Below are 19,133 nucleotides of genomic sequence, written 5' to 3'. Positions count from 1 at the left end.
TAAGAAGTTGAAAGAAGCGAACAATCAACAGAGGAGGTGGTGGTGGAGGGTGTCATTCCTCTCCCAACTCATTTGAGTGAAAATGTTTCTGAGAGTTCTTCAGGTTAGAAAATGGATGCAGAAGATTCTGTAGGATTACTCTTGTGAAGGGTGACTCAGGCACAAAAAACATGCAAACAAAACATCATTCTACTTCCAGGGTCATCATTCTAGTTTCTCAAGGTCTAGTATTGCTATTCCCCATCACATGGTGTCCCTGTTAATGTGGTCAATCTCTTTTAGATTACAGTATTGCTTTTTGTATTCATAGGCAGGGCCTGGATCAGGTAAATTCATGTTGGCTGGTTTGGGAAACAACGGATTCTGATTGGCTGGAGAGTCTAGTCAGTGGGCAGTCAACTGTGTTAGAATAATGTCACTTGGGAAAACTGGTGATACAGTTGTCCTTGTCATCATAGGAGCCAACTAGGGGCTTTGCTCCCCCCCCATAAAATACTTGAGCCCCCCCGCCCCGGTTGATGAGCATTGTCATTCAAATGGTGTGTTTGCACAGTGTCATTTGATCAATTACGTGCAGGGCTTACCTGCCCCCTCCCAATATTTTATTCAAGTTGGCACCCCTGATCCTTGGTGTGACAACTTTAATTCCTTGTGAAGATCAGAAGAAGAAAGCCTGCGGATGTGTTAGGTTGGGAGGCTGCCCTATGTAAAAGTCTTACAGCAAGGTTACATGAGCAAGTTTTTAAAATCATCTTAGTACAACAGGGAGAGCTTTGGCATCAAAGGCAGATTCTACCGAGTAGCTGAACCACGTTGTAGTGTGAATAAATTTGGTCAGGGTGGCAGTTTAGGGAAATTAGCCTGAGGTAAAAACCACTTAGTGGTTGGTGTCAGAGGCTCTTGAGTCCTTAGAAATGGTTTGTCAAGCACATGTTGGACCCCGAAGTAAATTTCAGTGTTCCCTTAATCAACAAAACGTAAGCTTTAATGAAGAGTCTTTGTTATTAGTTCATGCTGTCTCTCCATTGTGGGTGTCAATCTGATACCTAAGTCTTATTACTGAAAGCTACAGTACAGTAATAGGCTTTAAAAGCATTCTTGAGGAATGGAGGGGGTGCAAAGGAGGGTCACATTGCAGAACTGGTGTGGCAGGGAGCCCCACAGACCCTGAAACATAACTAAAGAAGTACAACTATGAAAACTTGTATTCATAAAAAGTCGGTTGGAGGGAACCATTCCCCTCTATTTCCTGGTCCCTATCCCCTGCCCACTCAGGATCCACTCCTTGCTTTTTATTTCTAGCGCATTTGCGGCTCACTTTTGTTCCAGTGAAGCCCACCCTTGGGAGCATTCACAGCTGCCAAGCTTTCCTCGTGGGCCTCCTTTTGGCAGATCCCGAAAGTGGTGGGATGCCTCACCCTGGTTTCTCAAGAGAAGCAGCCACAGCCCCTCCTCCTGTCCAGGGAGGAACTGCTTAAAAAAAAACTCCACCCTTAGCGTTCTCCCACTCTCTTTTCTTTTCTTTTCTTTTTTGCCGGGGGTGGAGGAGGTTGTCTTTGAGGTTGCATGCTCTTCTTCTGAACATTGCAAGCGTCTGGCTTTGGGGTCTGGAGAGAGACTCGTTCCCCCTCCTCGGAAACGGGAGGTTGGGTAAAGGAGGGGAGGGGGCTGGTCCGACTCCCCTCTGCCCGGAGGTGGAGAGTCGGAATCCCACCCAACCAGACGGAGCCTGGAGGATTTAGGAAGCTTTCGCTAGGAAAGGGATCTCAGAGGGAAAGCAGCCAGGGAACAGCTTCCTCCCAACTTTCGCTGCGCGGCTCTACAAAGAGCTTCCCATGCGCCCAGCTGGACTCGCGGCGGCGGCGGCGGCAGCAGCAGCGTGTTCCTCGCCTCGTTTGTTCTTCTCCCGGGCGGGAGCCACGCTAGACGTCGCCGTCGCGCTGCGCGGGCGCGCAGATTCCGCGGCACAAAACGGTGGGTGGACCGGCGACGCCGCGTGGCTCCTACTCCGGGATACTTTTTTGTTCTCTCTCTCTCTCTCTCTCTCTCTCTCTCTCTCTCTCTCTCTCTCTCTCTCTCTCTCTCTCTCTCTCTCTCTCTCTCTCTCTCTCTCTCTCTCTCTCCCCCCCCCCCCCACGGGAAGGGGGTCTGGAAAACCCGGGGTCTGCGGACGGGGAGGAGGGATGAGAGTTGGCCTCTTTGGTTCTTGGGTGGAGGAAGCAAGCAAGCGGTGCTCTTCTATTCCGCTCCCTCCTTTCTCGTATGCGCGCCCTCTCTCTTTCTCGATTTGTAAGGGGAAAGGGCCGGCTCCCATCCCACAAGCAAGTGCGGGGTCTTTGCCCGAAATAAGGCAGGGAACCGGCGGCGTCTGGCCAAACTGGACGCCTCAAGGGACGCGCGAATATTTGAATGGCAGTGCCCATCAACTTCTTTTTTTGGGGGGGAGGGGGGTTCCAGTTCCCTTAGAATTAGATACTTCGGTGGGGGGGGGGCGAAGGGACCTCAACCCCTAGGAGTTGGCTCCTACGCTCCCTGCTGCTTTCTCACCTGCAAGGTGTGCGAACCCGAGTCCCGTCTGCTATCGGCGGACACCGGCATCGCTTGGAAGAATCTCCACGTAAATCCTTCCAAGTAAATCCAAGTTTAGCACGAGTACTAGAGCATAAATTCTCACGTGTGTTTGTGTCTGTGTGTTCCATTCAGAGCACATACTGGGGCAGAAACTTCCGTTCCTTTGAACTGAATGACCCATGTTGGATGTGCTTAGGGTTGGTTGTATCCCGCCTCACTGATGTCAGTGTTAGTCATGTCAAAAGTAAGGCTGTGTGATCCTAGCACACTTAATAATAGTAATACTGAATTCTGTTAATAGGGTTTGTTTCTGATTTGCAGAAAGATTACAAGGGGGTTATATAACATCAGCTACTTGTTGAGCTTTCATTATAATATGTTTGCTAGGAAGTTGGCGTTATTGTTATCTTACACGTTTCAGTGCATTTTCCTATCACTTTCCTTATTGCAAAAGTCTGTTTTAAAAAAGAAGACAAAGGAATCGGGTTTGTTGTGTGAGAGCACCAAATCCAGTTTAATCGCACAACCTGCATTTGCTGATATGTGATTGAATCTCACCCTCAAAATAACAACAATCTGAAGTGCCCTTTGCAATAATGTCCCCAGACCAATAGTGCTATTCATTTTTACTTAGAAGTGATTTTCATTCAGCTTACAGGTACCTGTCCTCGTCCTCACTGCCTGCTTTGTGTACAGTCTGCCTTGTGAAGAGTTCTGCAGAACTTGAAAACTTGCCCGACTTTTGGGACATTCCAGTTGGTCCCAATAAACATATTGCCTAACTCTAAATTTGGGGTTGTTTTTTAAATGAGTCAATAGATGTAGTTTCACCTTGAGCTAGTTGAAATCCTAACACTTTCATAAAATCACAGAATTGAAAGGGGCCTTGGAGGTATCCAGTCCCGCCACCTGCTCTGTGTGAGTCTGCAGTGCAGAATGCAACTACACAATCTCTGAGAAGCGGCTATCCAGACTCTACTTATATCCATCAAGTGAATGAGAGATCATCACCTCCCAAGGCAGCCTTTTCCATTGCCAAACAGCTGTTAACAATTAGGAAGTTTATCTCCATGTTGAGATGAAACCTGCCTCCTCACCATTTCCAGCAATTTCAGCTATGACCCTGATCTGGACTGGGGTCCTACACTGGCTGTTTGTGAAAGAAAAACACAATTAGTGCAAAGTGTAGTTTTGAGCCACAGTCTAGCCTAAATTAAGCACTTAACGTCCCCCAGCTTCTTAATATATATATTTAAAAAAACAGGTAATCATGACTATTGAAAGGAAGGCAATGTGGAGAGTGAACCTATGCATGTTTACATGTTAGTAAGCCCTGCTAAATTCAATGGGACTCAATTTCAAGTAAATGTGGGTGACCTGGTTGGATTGTACACTGAGATTCTCCCCTCCATATTATATTCTGTGTTAGTTACAGAGGCAGTCCTAGTTCTACTGGTGCATCTCACGCATGGGCGGCGGCGAGATTTGAAGTAGATTAGCAAAGATTTTGATTCCCAGTTTTTTAACAATGGCAGCAAGAAAATCCCCACCACCCCGCTGAATATGTTGCCGCTGCTGTTGTTATTCATACTCATACTCCCTTCCTTCATCATATAGTCTCAGGATGGGCTATAGAAGTATCAGAGTAATAATAAAAATCCATTAAAGTCATAAAATAAAACCACAATGCCTATCAATAATAACATTAACAGAACAGCAGTACTGTACAGAGAAAATGAAGAAAGTGTCTGTGTGTGGGGGGGTGGGGTGGACGGACCAGGAGTGGTTTTTTTTGTGTTGGAGGACTCTGAGTTCAGTTCAGTTCTGGTTCTCAGGGGCAGGGGGAATCTTTAATTTGAAGACTATATCAATTGCACCATTCTCCAACTGGTAGATCTTGGGGTTCTATTAACAAACAAAGTCGATCCTAGAAGCCTAAATTCCCAGAGGCTGGTGACTCCTGTCACTACTTCCCCCAGATGAGGCATCATGACACATAGGATGGGAATTACTTGGTTTACGTGCTTCTGATCAGGACTTTGCAGCAGCCTTTATGGCTTGCAGTAGCTTTATTGCTTTGGTGATTGTTAACCCTGTAGAAAAGAGACTCGGGTATTTCTGATAATAATAATGAGTAGTAATTTTAAATTTTAAGGAAAGTAGTCTTGCTTAAGTTCCAACGACCAAACATTTTTCAGCATCCAGTATGCACTCTATTAATATTATAGCTGTAAGTTCTCAAAAAAATATCTAATCATACATATTTGGATTTTCCTTACTAATATCAAAGCAATTTATTTCCAAAGAACTATGCTTAGGGAAAGATGGGGCGGGTTTAGCAAAAGCAAATGGAAGTTGTGTAAATAAACAGAGTCTGATTTTAATGGAACGGAACTTACCTTCACAAACATTTGTTTAAAATCAATCATTTAAATAATAAGCAACCCCCCCAGTTCTGAATGTATTGAGCTGGATCCAAAGGTGATATGATTAAGATAGATCTGTCTGCTTTTGCTTTTTATTTTTTAAAATACCTTTCAATACTATTTTACGTGATTGTGTTTTGTTGTACATTTGTTGCCCTTGCTCCTTCTTTGCTGCCTTGATTATAGTTTTATAGAATGGCTGGATAGAAGTTTGTAAATGAATGAATAAATTTAAAAGTTTAATTTGGATTTCTGTCTAGAATTAAAAATTCATGTATCTCTTAAACAGGGTTGTGGGTTTCGAGCCCCATGTTGGGCAAAAGATTCCTGGATTACAGAGGGTTGGACTAGACTATGCTTGTGGTTCCTTCCAACTCCACAATTCTATGAAAATATACAAATAAATGTTTCAATTTGCCAATATTGCAACATAAATATTGCCTTATTTTTTATTGTAGGTGAAATAAGTCCATCAGCTACAATTGAAATACAGAGGATTTCCTGAAACAGAAGATTTGAAGATGGAAGCGTTTCGTTTTGAGATGGTCTTGGCGCTTCTCATAACTGGATTTGTCATCATTGATGGTTCTGACATCTACCAGTCAAACCTGACTAACCCTGTCACAACTTCCCCTGAAACAGAATCTAAGCTATTCTTCTTCCCTACCCATAAACCCAACCGCACCTATATCTATTGTTCACAACGTCCTAAAATAATGGACACTTTCAAATACATCAATACAGCAATATCCTGTGCAGTGTTCATCATTGGGCTTGTTGGGAATGCAACCCTGCTGCGGATTATCTACCAGAACAAGTGTATGAGGAATGGCCCCAATGCACTGATAGCTAGCCTGGCCCTGGGAGACCTCATCTATATCATCATAGATATCCCTATCAACATATATAAGGTAAAACACCACAATGTTTACAGTTTGTGCAGTCATTTTACAGTATGCGGAAGCTGATGCCCCTCACTCCTCAGAGCATATAAATATATTCTTGTTGTTGTTGTTGTTGTGATCCATTAACTGTAATGGCTTGGGGAGGAAAGGTGAGCAGCGGCAGCTCAGCTCCGGGGATTCATAGATAATATAAATTACCGGTACCCAAAACTATGGAGCTAGACAGTGGAAGCTTGTTTCTCCTGGGTCTCTGTGGTTGAACATCTGTACACAATAGGGGATGGAGGCATTGTTTAATGGTCAACCCGTTCCCCCCCCACCTACTTGGCAATCAGATTCTAGAAGGTGTTGCTGAGGGCCTGCTATCGCCATGCCATTTGTGTCACAGTATTCACTGGCTGTTGTATTCCCCCCTTATGCTATTTAAAAACCTTTGCTAGATGGCACTTGTAGTGTTGAAGTTGATTGCTGTCATTACGTGGATGACATTCAGCTCTATCTTACCAGATCCAGATGCAGTTGTGGACATCACAAACAAGTGCTTAAAACCAGTGATGGACTAGCTAAGGGAGGCCACCCTACTCTCTTTCTCTCACACAAGGCACACAACCTCTCTATTCAGCTGATCTTCCCAGAGTAGCTGAAGAATGTTATTGCCCAGCTTTAATTTTGTCACTGTCAAAGCTGGTCTTTGGACCAGAACAGTGCTATTTTTCTAGAAAAAGAGGTGCCAGAGCTCACCAGAGGGAGCACACCTCCCTCTTTCTCTTAGAAGGGCAATGGCACCCACCTGAGAAGTACTGGCACTCACTTTGGAGGTGCCAGAACTGAGTTCCAGTGAGCTCCAGCTGGGAAAAAAGCCCTGGGCCAGAACAAAATGGCTGCCAAACTGGAGGCTAGCTGCTTCTGCTCTACAGAATTTGAGGCGGAGGTCTTCCACATCAGATGTTCCCTGACCCTTTTAGCTAGAGATGTTAAAATATCTAGAGATGTTTTAGCCAGAATCTGGGACCTTATGCTATTTGCCCTCACACTCCCCTTGCCATCTCTGCTAGCATTTAGGCACTTTGTGAATTCTGTCCTGTTCTCCTGAGTGTTTAATGGCTCTTTACTTCCTCATTTTACCTGCTATGTTTATGTTTTTATTTGCTAGGTGTTTTTTTTCTTTTTGGTCCGAATTGTATTTATTATACAGTGGTACCTCGACATCCGAATGACTTGACTTCCGAAGGTTTCGACTTACGAAGTCGGCAAACCCGGAAGTCTTTTCGCCGTGCGCGTGTTCTGCGCCTGCGCAGAAGCGGTGCGCACGGTTGGCACATGCGCAGAAGCACAAAATCGTGCTTCGCGCATGCAGAAAAGGGATGCTTCGACAACCGAAGGATTCAACTTACGAAGAGTGCCGCGGAACTGATCGCCTTTGTAAGTCGAGGTACCACTGTAGTTAATTATTGTAAGCTGCCTCATTGATCTTTTATGGTGAAAACCAGGAACAAATGCTACCAACAAATAAATAAAATTCCTGCATGGTGCCTATTTCAAAAACATCACATCTATGTAGAGTGCAAACCTGCTCTGTTTTCTATGCTGGGCTACTAAGAGTTCCCACACTAAATGAGAACATGGTGACAGCACCTTTATCGGGGGGAAACCAGTGCACTCCCACTTGTGTAAAGAGTATAAAAGCAATGTAAAAACTGGGGTAAGGAGAAGATTTAGCCTCTCTCGCTATACTGGCCCACATTTTAGAGATGGGGATCAATTGTATTTCTGTGGATAAAGGAGACTATATAGTGTGCCACTGAGGTTGAAAAGACCATGATGGTCAAAACAACAACAATAAATGAAGGGTGGTTTAGAAATAATAATAATAATAATAATAATAATAATAATAATAATAATAATAATAATACCACCACCGCCACTGGGAGATTCATTTCATGGTATCTTTTTCAGAGACTTGGCCAAGTAAACCATAGCTATGCATGATGAGAATATTCTCTACAAGACACACAATCTTTGTTTCAAAGTAACACTTCCAGACTGTCAGAATGAATGTGTTGGAGTTCTGATTTATGATGTGGTGTTGGCCATGACTCAAGTTCAAAACTCTAGGCAGTGCTGGGATCAGTCTTAGTCACTTTGGATTATGTGACAGAATAATAAACCTGAATAAACCACTTTCCCCACCCCTTTTATTCTTCACCGAAGTTCATTAACCTAATGGTTTTCCTACCACCCTTCCTAATATTGCAAAATGATGGTTACAGTGGTAGCTCTGGTTAAGAACTTAATTCGTTCTGGAGGTCCGTTCTTAACCTGAAACTGTTCTTAACCTGAAGCACCACGTTAGCTAATGGGGCCTCCTGCTGCTGCCGTGCCGCTGGAGCAGGATTTCTGTTCTCATCCTGAAGCAAAGTTCTTAACATGAGGTAGTATTTCTGGGTTAGCGGAGTTTGTAACCTTGAAGCGTTTTGTAACCTAAAGCGTTTGTAACCTGAGGTACCACTGTATATCTGTGTGCAATATGGCATCTGTTCTTGGTGAGCTTTTAGTTGTAATGAAACTACAGTTTCTTTACATGATGTGCCGGGCAGTAATCAATGTCTGGGCTTTTTTTAACCTCGTTATACGAGTGTCACATCTTGAACTCCATTAAAGGCATGTTACAGTTATGGCACTGTATGCCATTGTTTAAGTTTCTTTTGCCCCAAATGCAGAACATCAGAAGTAGTAGCCTCAGGGTCCTGCTCATTCACACATGCTGACAAGTAGATAATTGAATGTGTGAACTGACTTCACTGAAAAACTGTGTGCACTTGGGTTATGTGTGATGCTACGTTCAGACATGCCAGTTGTCCCTTGACAGTCTGGTCAGTATGCTTGTGTGAACCAGCCTGTGGGACCAAAGTAGATGTGATGGGGGAAGCCACATGTGTTTTATGCCTGTGTCTGATCCATTCACATATGAGTGGGAGGGTGGCAATCTTTAAGAGTGAACACACACACACACACACACACACACACACACACTTTCCTTGCCTTATCTCGCTGCACTCCATTGCTTTAAGCAATTTCCTCCCTGCCTGGCTTATGTCCAGTTATCAGAGATGGGCTGAGAGAAAGCTGCTGAAAGCAATAGAGTGCAATAAAGTAAAGCAGGGGTGGGTTTCACTTCCCTCCTCCCCATGTTCCTGTCCATAAAAAAGGAGCCTTTCAAAGCCCTGCTCTAAATGTCCCATGTGACATGCAAGGATGAGGGAACTGAAAACAAAACTGCCAATCTAATAATGCTACTCAGTTCCATATTGAGCTTGATGAACCAACGGCCTGACTTGGTACAGGCAACTTTCCCTGTTTCCCTAATTTACCACAGTATCATATACATGTTATTTGGAAGTAAGTCCCACTGTGTTCAGTGGGACTTTCTCCCTAGCAAGTGTGCTTTGGAGCCTTTAAAGTATTTTCTCCTCAAAGCATTCAAATTTTAGAGGCTGGTGTATGCATTTTATGAGCTGCTTTGCAAGTTGTCCAGCAATAGAAAGATTGACACATTAGCCAGGAACAACCGGCCCATGTGTGATGCTGCCTCATATATCTTCCCAATTTAGCCCAGTATTGGCTACTCTCATCAGCAATACCTCTTGAAAGATTCAGATACAAAACATATTTCTAGCCCAGCAGACTTTTTTGTTTTTAAGTGGAGTTGTGAAGAATTGAATCTAGGAGCTTCTGCAGCAGATGCAGATGCTCTATCACGGTCCTCTTGCCTCTTAAGCGTAGGACTCTTTGGGTGGTGGGAGCATTTAAAACAAAAACAAAAAAACTATGAACTTTCACATTTTAGTTGAGATTTTATGTTGGAAAAACAGACTTGCCTTTCCTAAAAACTGGACTCAAATCCAGAATTGTTTCTCTCTTCAATCCAATGGATCTGGTTATAAAACCCTTTTTTTGGCTTAGCGTTCTTTTAAGATGATTTGAGTCCTAACAGACTGATGCTCTGGCATTAGTACAAAGTTTTGGTTTTGTTTTGAATAAAATTTAGCTGTAAATGGTTTGGGCCAGACTTCCTCCCACACGGTCTCAACCACAAGCCATGGCGATCGCCCACAGATCACTCCCTGTCACTTTCTCTGATGTTGTGAGAGATAGAGATTGTCTGCATGTACATACACATAGTGTGCATGTATGCCCAAGCCTTAATTTTCCCTAGTAGTTTAGTTTAGTTGTTTAGTTTAGTATGTGTGTACATACCGGTATATACATTTTTTAAAATAAAAAAACAGGATTCTAAGAAAACAAAATTGTGGGCTCTATTTATTTTCTAAAGAAATAAGGCACAGAATAGAGCTCTGCAAGTGGAACTTGAAACAAAATTTTGTTCAACCAGCCATGCCCTTTTCCAGGATACTTCATTCTGTGCCCCACTTCTATGGTTTTCCATTTTTTCCCCACACTCAGCATTCTACAGCCACTGAGCTCAGTTGGTAGAGCAGGAGTCTCTTGATCTCAGGGTCATGGGTTCAAGCCCCACCTTGGGCAAAAAAATCCTGCATTGCAGGGGGTTGGACTAGATGATCCTTGTGGTCCCTTCCGACTCTACAATTCTATTCTATGACTATTCTTGTGCCTTAATGGCATTTTTGGAGGTTTTTTCATTCCCCCTCCATACAGTATTTTCCTCCTAAAGCTTACTTGTACTTTTGCAAACCTTGGAGTTCCTCCAAGCTTACTGATACCCCCTCTTTTGAAGTTGTATGTGGATGATATTGTTTTGGCTACATAAAGATCAGCACTTGATTAAACTGCTATTAGTATATAGGAAGACCCCTATCAATCAAGCGTCAGGCATCATGCATCACTATTAGGATACAGGGTTGCTGCTATCAATCAGCTTGTTCCTTTTATCCAGCTAGTATGGTATGTGAGCTACTATGAATGTATAATTCATTAATCAGCATCTCTGCTTCCATGCAAGGGTTATATGGCCCCTTCATAGTTACACAGTGCTGTTCAACTGGGGTGCGGTGCGAAATTGGATAAATGCAAGAATGTTAATTGCTTAGCCTCTACTACAAAATGCAGGTGGGGACAGAAGCTGTGCCAAGACAGCAATAGCTAGTAGCACTGCAGAGTCTGCAAGTACACTTTTAGGATGTTTGCATTTCCTGTTGAAACATTCCTCTGATCACTTCCTCCAGCTCTCAAATTGTTGGTCAGCCAGAAATTCCACTTGGGAATATTTTAACAGACTCCAAGAACGAGGTACAGTCCACCTTTTACACCAGCTGATAAGCATATCGGGAAGAAGGATGGATTTGCTATCATTCTAAATACGTGTGTGTGTGTGTGCGCGCGCTCACGTACAAATGTAATGTTGCATGAACAGAATCAATGGGGTAGAGTAGAAATATGGATCCCAGCCCCAAAACAGTTACATGGAAACAATGCAAATCCAGTTGAATTCCTTGGTTGAATGTGCCTGTTTCCATTGCCACATGGCTGGAAATGTGCTCCCTGGTCCACACCATGTACTGCCAATTTGGTTTGTGCATTCAAAATGTACATTGTTATTATGCCTTCCATGCGAATCACCCATGTTGGATCATTGCCAGTAACTGCCTCTCATAAAAGCCTCCTGAATGGGCCGGGCCATAGTCGTTACCCTTTTTGTGATATATTCCAAGGGAATCCAGATTAGCATTATTGGGAACTGAATCCAGGACTAAGTGGTTCAGTCCAGCAAGAGAACTCCTATGTTCCTTAAATCCATATCATCTTAATACCAGCAGAGTTTGGAAGGTGGCTGTGTTCCAAAGCCAGAAGCTTTAAGTAGCATGCACCTTCCAAAGCATGGTTAGAAATTGATTTTCCATCCTTTGGATCTTATGGTCCATTTTTAATCACCATGCTTGCATAGATGTTGAAAGCATCTTCCACAGAAGTGTCTTCTATACAGCAGTGCAAGAACAGTGCCAAAAAATTATAAATACCACCAAGTAAACTGAAGCCCACTTGGTGACATTTAGAAATCATCCAAATGGAATGTTCCATCTTGTTTATTACGGCTTCACAGTGTTGAGCATGGAAAACACAAGAATAGAGGGAGGGGATATTCAGGAAGTTGTGGCTGTCTGGTTAGTTTTCTTGAATTCCAGCAGCAGAGTATTGAAATCTTTCAAAAGTTTCTGATTTTAGCATACAAATATGTGGACAGAATTCCACTCTTGTCGGACATTGCGCTGCAGATTTGCCTTGAAAGATAATAGCTTTTAAATCATGGTAAGGCTCAGCTCTCATGCTCTTTGTTGTTGTTGTTGCTGCTGCTGCATGTTGTAATCTCCATAATCTGGGGCAACAGGTTGACAGCGCAGGAGAGGAGATGCCAATAATAATGGAGAGCTTGTTTCTTTGAAGTTTGATGCAGTCACTGTTCTCTTCTGCCTCCTCAGCAATTCTAAAAAAAGCCCAACAACTTCAATCCTGAAAAAAAAGCTCAGCTCAACAACTTTGGCCAGCCCTCACGCATGTTCACTTCATCAAATCTGGCCCTCTTTGAAAAAAGTTTGGACACCACTGGTCTATGGTGAAGCAGGCAGCATCGAATCTGGCACCTTTGAGTGTCTTTGCAGCTGTCATTGTGGAGGCCAGCTTTAAAACTGTTTCCTTGCTGACTGAAAGTAATCAATGAGGTTGTGTTTCTTAGCTGGCTGCACTCATAGAATCATAGAGTTGGAAGAGACTACAAGGGCCATCCAGTCCAACCCCCTGCCAAGCAGGAAACACCATCAAAGCATTCTTGACATATGGCTGTCAAGCCTCTGCTCAAAGACCTCCAAAGAAGGAGACTCCACCACACTTCTTGGCAGCAAATTCCACTGTCAAACAGCTCTTACTGTCAGGAAGTTCTTCCTAATGTTTAGGTGGAATCTTCTTTCTTGTAGTTTGAATCCATTGCTCCGTGTCCACTTCTCTGGAGCAGCAGAAAACAACCTTTCACCCTCCTCTATATGACATCCTTTTATATATTTGAACATGGCTATCATATCATCCCTTAACCTTCTCTTCTCCAGGCTAAACATACCCCGCTCCCTAAGCCATTCCTCATAAGGCATTGTTTCCAGGCCTTTGACCATTTTGGTTGCCCTCCTCTGGACACGTTCCAGCTTGTCAGTATCCTTCTTGAACTGTGGTGCCCAGAACTGGACACAGTACTCCAGGTGAGGTCTGACCAGAGCAGAATACAGTGGTATTATTACTTCCCTTGATCTAGACCAGGCATCCCCAAACTGCGGCCCTCCAGATGTTTTGGCCTACAACTCCCATGATCCCTAGCTAACAGGACCAGTGGTCGGGGAAGATGGGAATTGTAGTCCAAAACATCTGGAGGGCCGAAGTTTGGGGATGCCTGATCTAGACGCTATACTCCTATTGATGCAGCCCAAAATTGCATTGGCTTTTTTAGCTGCTGCATCACACTGTTGACTCATGTCAAGTTTGTGGTCTACCAGGACTCCTAGATCCTTTTCACATGTACTGCTCTCAAGCCAGGTGTCTCCCATCCTGTATTTGTGCCTTTCATTTTTTTTTTTTTTTGCCCAAGTGTAGTACTTTACACTCCCTCCATCATTCCCTGTCTGCCAACCCCTGAACAGCTGATTGGTGGTACAGGGTTTCAGTAGCTAAGACCTAATAGATCGAGAGACAGAGCAACCATTCTCTGTTGCACACACTTTAAGACTGTTTCTCTTAAAGCAATTTAGCTGTTTTTAGTGTCACTTTTATATGATGAATTCTTAATGCTAAATAGAAAAGAAGTATATACACATTTCAAATCAACAAATGTAGCTGAATCCCCCTTTTTATTGGGATTATCTGAGATCACCTAATGACTTTAGAAAAATGTACACTTTGATATGGAAAATGTTAATTGGTTGCAAGGACTGGCAAGGTGAGATTCAGGGGTATGTTCATTTTTTTTCTACACTGCCATTTAACATTTCCCATTATTTTCCTTATCCATCCTTTAGCTTCATGGTCAGTGGCCCTTTGGGATGTCTCCATTTGGGCAGTTTCTTTGCAGCTGTTTCCCTTTTCTTCAGAAAGCATCAGTGGGAATCACAGTCCTTAACCTCTGTGCTCTAAGCGTGGACAGGTAAATAGTTCTATAATTTCATTCTATTTCTCCTAGAACAAGAATGAAGAGAGTCAAAAAGTAGTGTAAAGACTCGGGATTTTGAAAGCTACAGAACTAATGGCTGTTTATGATATTAAGGCTGGATTGCTAATCCCATGTACCTGGGAGAAAGCTCCATTGAATTCAGTAGGACTTACTTCTGAGTAGACAAGATTGCACTGTGGCTTCTTGGTTTTATTTTAAGGTTAAAGCTTTCATCCTCTCCTGTGTTGTAATCCCATGTGATAATTTTATCAATAGCTTCTAGACAAAGTAATATTGTGGAAATGATCAGGTCCTCTTAATTCAGTGCAGCATTTTTAAGATGACATGAAATCTAGACTTCTTAAACCAAGCGTCAAGGATGCCCTGCCTGAAGGCTGCATGCACCAGAGCATAGCTGCCAAGTTTTCCCTTTTCTCACGAGGAAGCCTATTCAGCCTATTCAGCATAAGAGAATTTCCCTTTAAAAAAGGGATAACTTGGCAGCTATGCACCAGAGGCTCAAATGCCCATACCAATCCTATGTATGGGTCTCTCCCTTGATTGGACCCCAGTGGGCTGATGAACTCCAGCCTCTTGCCATATGATCTTTGCATGAAGGGCAGAGTATACATTTAATAAATAATAATGAAGTTTGGCAAAGGAGTGGAGCAAAGGCATTAGCCAAGGCCTGCATCAGCATTGCTAGGCACCTGTCAAAACCCTGCCCCGTGAGGATGACCCAATGGCTCTGCTCCTCCTTTTCTTCTTTTCATTGCTTCCTGCTTGCCTGGTCTCTCCTTTTTGCTTCTTGAGGGGGCCCCATACCTTTTGAAATTAGACATCTGGGGGAGATGTGGCACCTCAGCCGTGGAACACTCTCTGCAGAACACACTCATCTGATCTACTTACACTTCTGCCTTTTGTACCGCAGACAGAAGCTTTTTTTAAAAAAATTTCCTTAGGACTGAAAAACATCTGTTGAGTTATTTCCAAACAGCATTTATATTATTATTATTATTATTATTATTATTATTATTTTATCAAATTGCTTAATTTTATTGTTAAATTGCTTTGTTTTGTTTTTAAAATGTTTGTTATTGCTCCCCTGGGAAAACTGTACTAGAAACAAACAAACAAATTAACTCACGTTAAGTCCTCTTGTTTATCTTGCTGTGGTGTGGGATTGTGTCCACAATTGCTTGTATATTATAGAAAGTTGTTTTGTCTATTCACTATGCACTTGGACACCTTAAGATATTGTAAGATTTATGTAAGAAACATGAAATGTTAAGCTATTATGTTAAGCTTTCCTTTAAAACTCCACCTTTTAATAAAGAACTGAAGCTTACAATTAATGCTTCTGTGTTTTATTTTAGGTACCGGGCAGTTGCCTCCTGGAGTCGTGTTCAAGGAATTGGAGTCCCCTTGATCACCGCTATTGAAATCATTACAATTTGGGTTCTTTCCTTTGTCTTGGCTATCCCAGAAGCAATTGGCTTTACCACTGTTGAATTTGAATACAACGGCAACTTCTACGTTTCCTGTATGCTCCTAACTAATACCACATTTTTGTCCGTATGTATCAAAATACAGCCACAGTTGTTATCTTTCCATTTGCGGTGGGGCAGTCTGGAGTGGTGGATAAAAGGACTAAGAATGGGAGAAGAGGCAAGAGCTGAGTGGGTGGAGGGAAAGGTTGGCTCATATGGAGATGGAAATATGGGAAAGGTTAGGACAACATCCCAGGTGCCCAAGCATAGCACAGTGGGGGAAATCCAGTACGTTCCCACCTTTTAAAAATAAAACTATTCAAAACCCTTTAAATGTTAGCTAGTTCATATCAGCTGGTTCCTGACCATGGTTTAGCCACTAGAGATGTCCTTCCAGCTCATAGACAGCCATGAAAGGTGATAGTGGCCTCACTCTGTTTACCTCTTTCTACTAAAATCATGTTAATAACACCGTTCTCTTTCCTGAACACTTTTTCCTGGTTCCTGAAAATGTTCACATCTATAGACTGCAAGTTTCAGTGGAGGAAAGGGCTGTTTATAACTCTTTGTTTTCTTACCTTTCCCCTCCCTCAATCCTGTTTGTTTCTACAGGGATCCAGTATCTTTTTCCCTGCAGAAGGAAAAACATTGTGTGTGGCGGGAGGGGAAAAGGTTTTGAGTGGGGGCAAATGTCGGTAGGGAAAGTGTTAAACAGCCTCTTCTTCTGTTATTCCTCTACTGAAACTCATGGCCAGTGAAACTCAGAGGCTGCTATTGTTTAGCCAAATAAAACACTGTGCAAAAGACATGTGCAACTGCTTATAATCTGTTTTTATTAAATACATAAGGAAATCCCACCCCACCCCATTTCTCCCTAAGAAAAATAGTCTCCCATTCTGCTTTCCCAAAACATTATAAAAGCAAACTTTCAATTGCAACAGGGTTCCTCCCCCTTATATTTTGGTGACTTCCAATTCCAGAATGTTAATTTTTGTGTAACTGAAGAAGATAATGTAGAGCAGAGGGAGGGCATAGTCACATAACCTCCAAATAAATGAAAGGAGGATTAAAAGGGAAAGCCTCTCCTTAAGTATTGTAGCAAATGTTACAATAAATCATGTCAGCTGACTTTAGTAAAACTTTATGGTTATCTCATTTTCAGTGGTCTTAGAAACCTCTTAGCTATTATTATTTTTGATAGCCCTTCTTTCAAATATTTGTGCTAGGATGTAAATCCCAAAAGGCCAAGTGCTTTAGGGAACATGTGAAAGAGCACGTTTCCTGTAGAAGACTAGTTCCATGTGTACTCGTACGGCAAACAAAAGAATGCCTGTGTCACTTACATCAAAGTACAAAACTTGATGGAAGATCCGTGTAAGCTTAATTGCCATAATTAATCATTTGCAGACATTTTACAGCTTCAAAATGCCCAAAGTGTCACTCCTTTAAAATTCTAAATTGGTTGGATGCAGCCTTTGCTATTCTTTCAAGCATTGCTTTCCCCCCTGTAGCACAGCAATTTAGCACTAGTGGGAGAAGATAGATTTGTTGTATCTACACGAGGTGTGCTGTTTTGATAGAACCAAGGAAAATTCCTTCCCCCTGTGAATTTTCATGCTTTGTATGATGATGAAGGTCCCAGATCCAATTCCCTGCTGGCATCTCCTGTTTAGAGGGCTAGGAAAGTAAATGTAAGCAGTTGTAGTTTGGAAAGACCAATTGCATTTTCATCTGTTCATATGAGGTCAAGTGGGAAAGGACCCAACAGTGTAAAAACATGGAGGGTAGGGCTATTGGTGGCTACTAGACCTGTGTTCCACTTCCATTGTTGGATGCAGCAAGAAGCTGCCTTATACCCAGTTAGGCCACTGGTCCATCTAGCTCAGTATTGTCTACTTTGACTGACAACCGCTCTCTATAGCAGGCATCCCCAAACTGCGGCCCTCCAGATGTTTTTGCCTACAACTCCCATGATCCCTAGCTAACAGGACCAATGGTCGGGGAAGATGGGAATTGTAGTCCAAAACATCTGGAGGGTCGAAGTTTGGGGATGCCTGCTCTATAGAGTCTCTGACTTCTTCTCAGCTTGCAAACTTGCATTAAATATGGCCTGTACTTGCAGATGATTGCATGGGCAGGTGTTTTATACATGGTTGCTGTATTATCGGTGGCTGTGTGAAGAGGCCTTGAGACATGCAAAAGAGCCAGAAGGTTCGCAGTTTTTTTGTTGCATAGAGAAATAGTGATGAAGCCAACAAACTTGGACCAGTTCCTAGAACCCTTTCAAGAGTAATAAAAAGATCTGGTGTAGTTACACCTTTAGGAATCCATGAAAGTACAGTAACCACTTTCCTGCTTTGTAGTGCAGAAATACATTTAATCCTGGTCCTGCAGGGTGGCTATCAGTTCCAACTTCTTCAAGCACCTTATGACAACGTTCCATGAAACAACATGAAATCAATGAGGAGGAGGACAGTTGTAAGGAAGGAGTTGGCTGCACAATAGAGGTCTAAACTGAGGCAATGCCCTCCCCTCGGAGGCTAAATTTGACCTGACAATCTTTCAGTGTTATTGCTGCCAATTTGCTATTTTTATTGTTTTGATTCCGTCTAAATATCTGAAAGAAGCAAACAGATAAGAATCCATTTTGGTCTAAACTTTGCCCTACTTTAATGTGAAATATCTCAAGGGAAGCATTTCCTTCAGTTCCATGGCTGCCAACAGTTAGCTAACTAGCACTTTCTCACAGCATTGCCATTGATTCGGTGGCATCATCTGTGAAAGATCTTTGAAATGAGAAAGTTTTACATTCGGGCCGCAGGCTAAAGGGCCTGAAGTAAATTGCTCTCCTGTGCAACTCCCTCCTTCCCTCACCCCCATCCCTCTTTCTCTCCCCCCCCCAATATAGCCAAAGCCTGCAATTATAAAATGGCTAAAAATATTGCTTCATTAAGAATATATTAATTTGTGGTAAAAGCTTTAATCTTCCTCTTCCAAAGCTAGCTCTGCCGTTGAAATATGCATAAACAGAGCGGCAGACTTCTGACTCCTTTGAACAGTAGCAAAGAACCACATGTAATCCTCAGCTATTAACATCATCATATTCCAGTGTGGGAACGAGGAAAATGACATCTGCTAAGAATTAACAACCGATGGGAAAATATTGTGAGAAAACAAGGATTCCCCTCTATACACATACCTTCTAGTGACCAATAATCAAGAGATAGTAATATGTTTGTGCATGTGTGTTATCTCTAGAAATGGCAAAGAATTGTTTATAGTTATTAGCAGAACTGTGAAGTGTTTTTGTGAAAGATACTCGCCCAAAATCCCCAGCAGCCCTTAACTTTAATTGTGAAATGTACTGGGATGTCCCAGCCACCCGCTGCTTCTTGTCACATAGCGAACATACCATGTAAAGGGTTGCATTCTGGCCAGGGGGTGTTAAAGAAACCATGGATTGAAAGTCACTGGAAACAGCAATCTGGGCTCCACATTTTCCAGACTAGTGCATGCTTAAGTGGCCTCTTTCTGCCTGGTACATGAGCAAGGCAGTTAATCTTGCTACTGATAGCAG

General features: G+C 42.7%; 1 protein-coding gene across 1 annotated transcript in view; it reads left to right on the top strand.

The window, feature by feature from the left end:
* Positions 1 to 1,510: 1,510 nt before the first annotated feature.
* EDNRA (endothelin receptor type A) overlaps positions 1,511 to 19,133 on the top strand; it is a 28,609-nt gene continuing 10,986 nt past the window's right edge. The window contains exons 1-4 of the mRNA XM_035112417.3: positions 1,511 to 1,974; positions 5,456 to 5,908; positions 13,936 to 14,060; positions 15,443 to 15,641. Of these exons, the coding sequence (XP_034968308.1) occupies positions 5,519 to 5,908; positions 13,936 to 14,060; positions 15,443 to 15,641 (714 nt within the window). The 5' untranslated portion in view covers positions 1,511 to 1,974; positions 5,456 to 5,518. The remainder of the gene's footprint in view (positions 1,975 to 5,455; positions 5,909 to 13,935; positions 14,061 to 15,442; positions 15,642 to 19,133) is intronic.

This window comes from Zootoca vivipara, chromosome Z1 (genome assembly GCF_965207765.1).
Source record: "Zootoca vivipara chromosome Z1, rZooViv2.hap1.1, whole genome shotgun sequence".
NCBI classification, from domain to species: Eukaryota; Metazoa; Chordata; class Lepidosauria; order Squamata; family Lacertidae; genus Zootoca; species Zootoca vivipara.
Note: the sequence above shows the minus strand (reverse complement) of the source record. Positions and strands in the feature narration are given on the sequence as shown.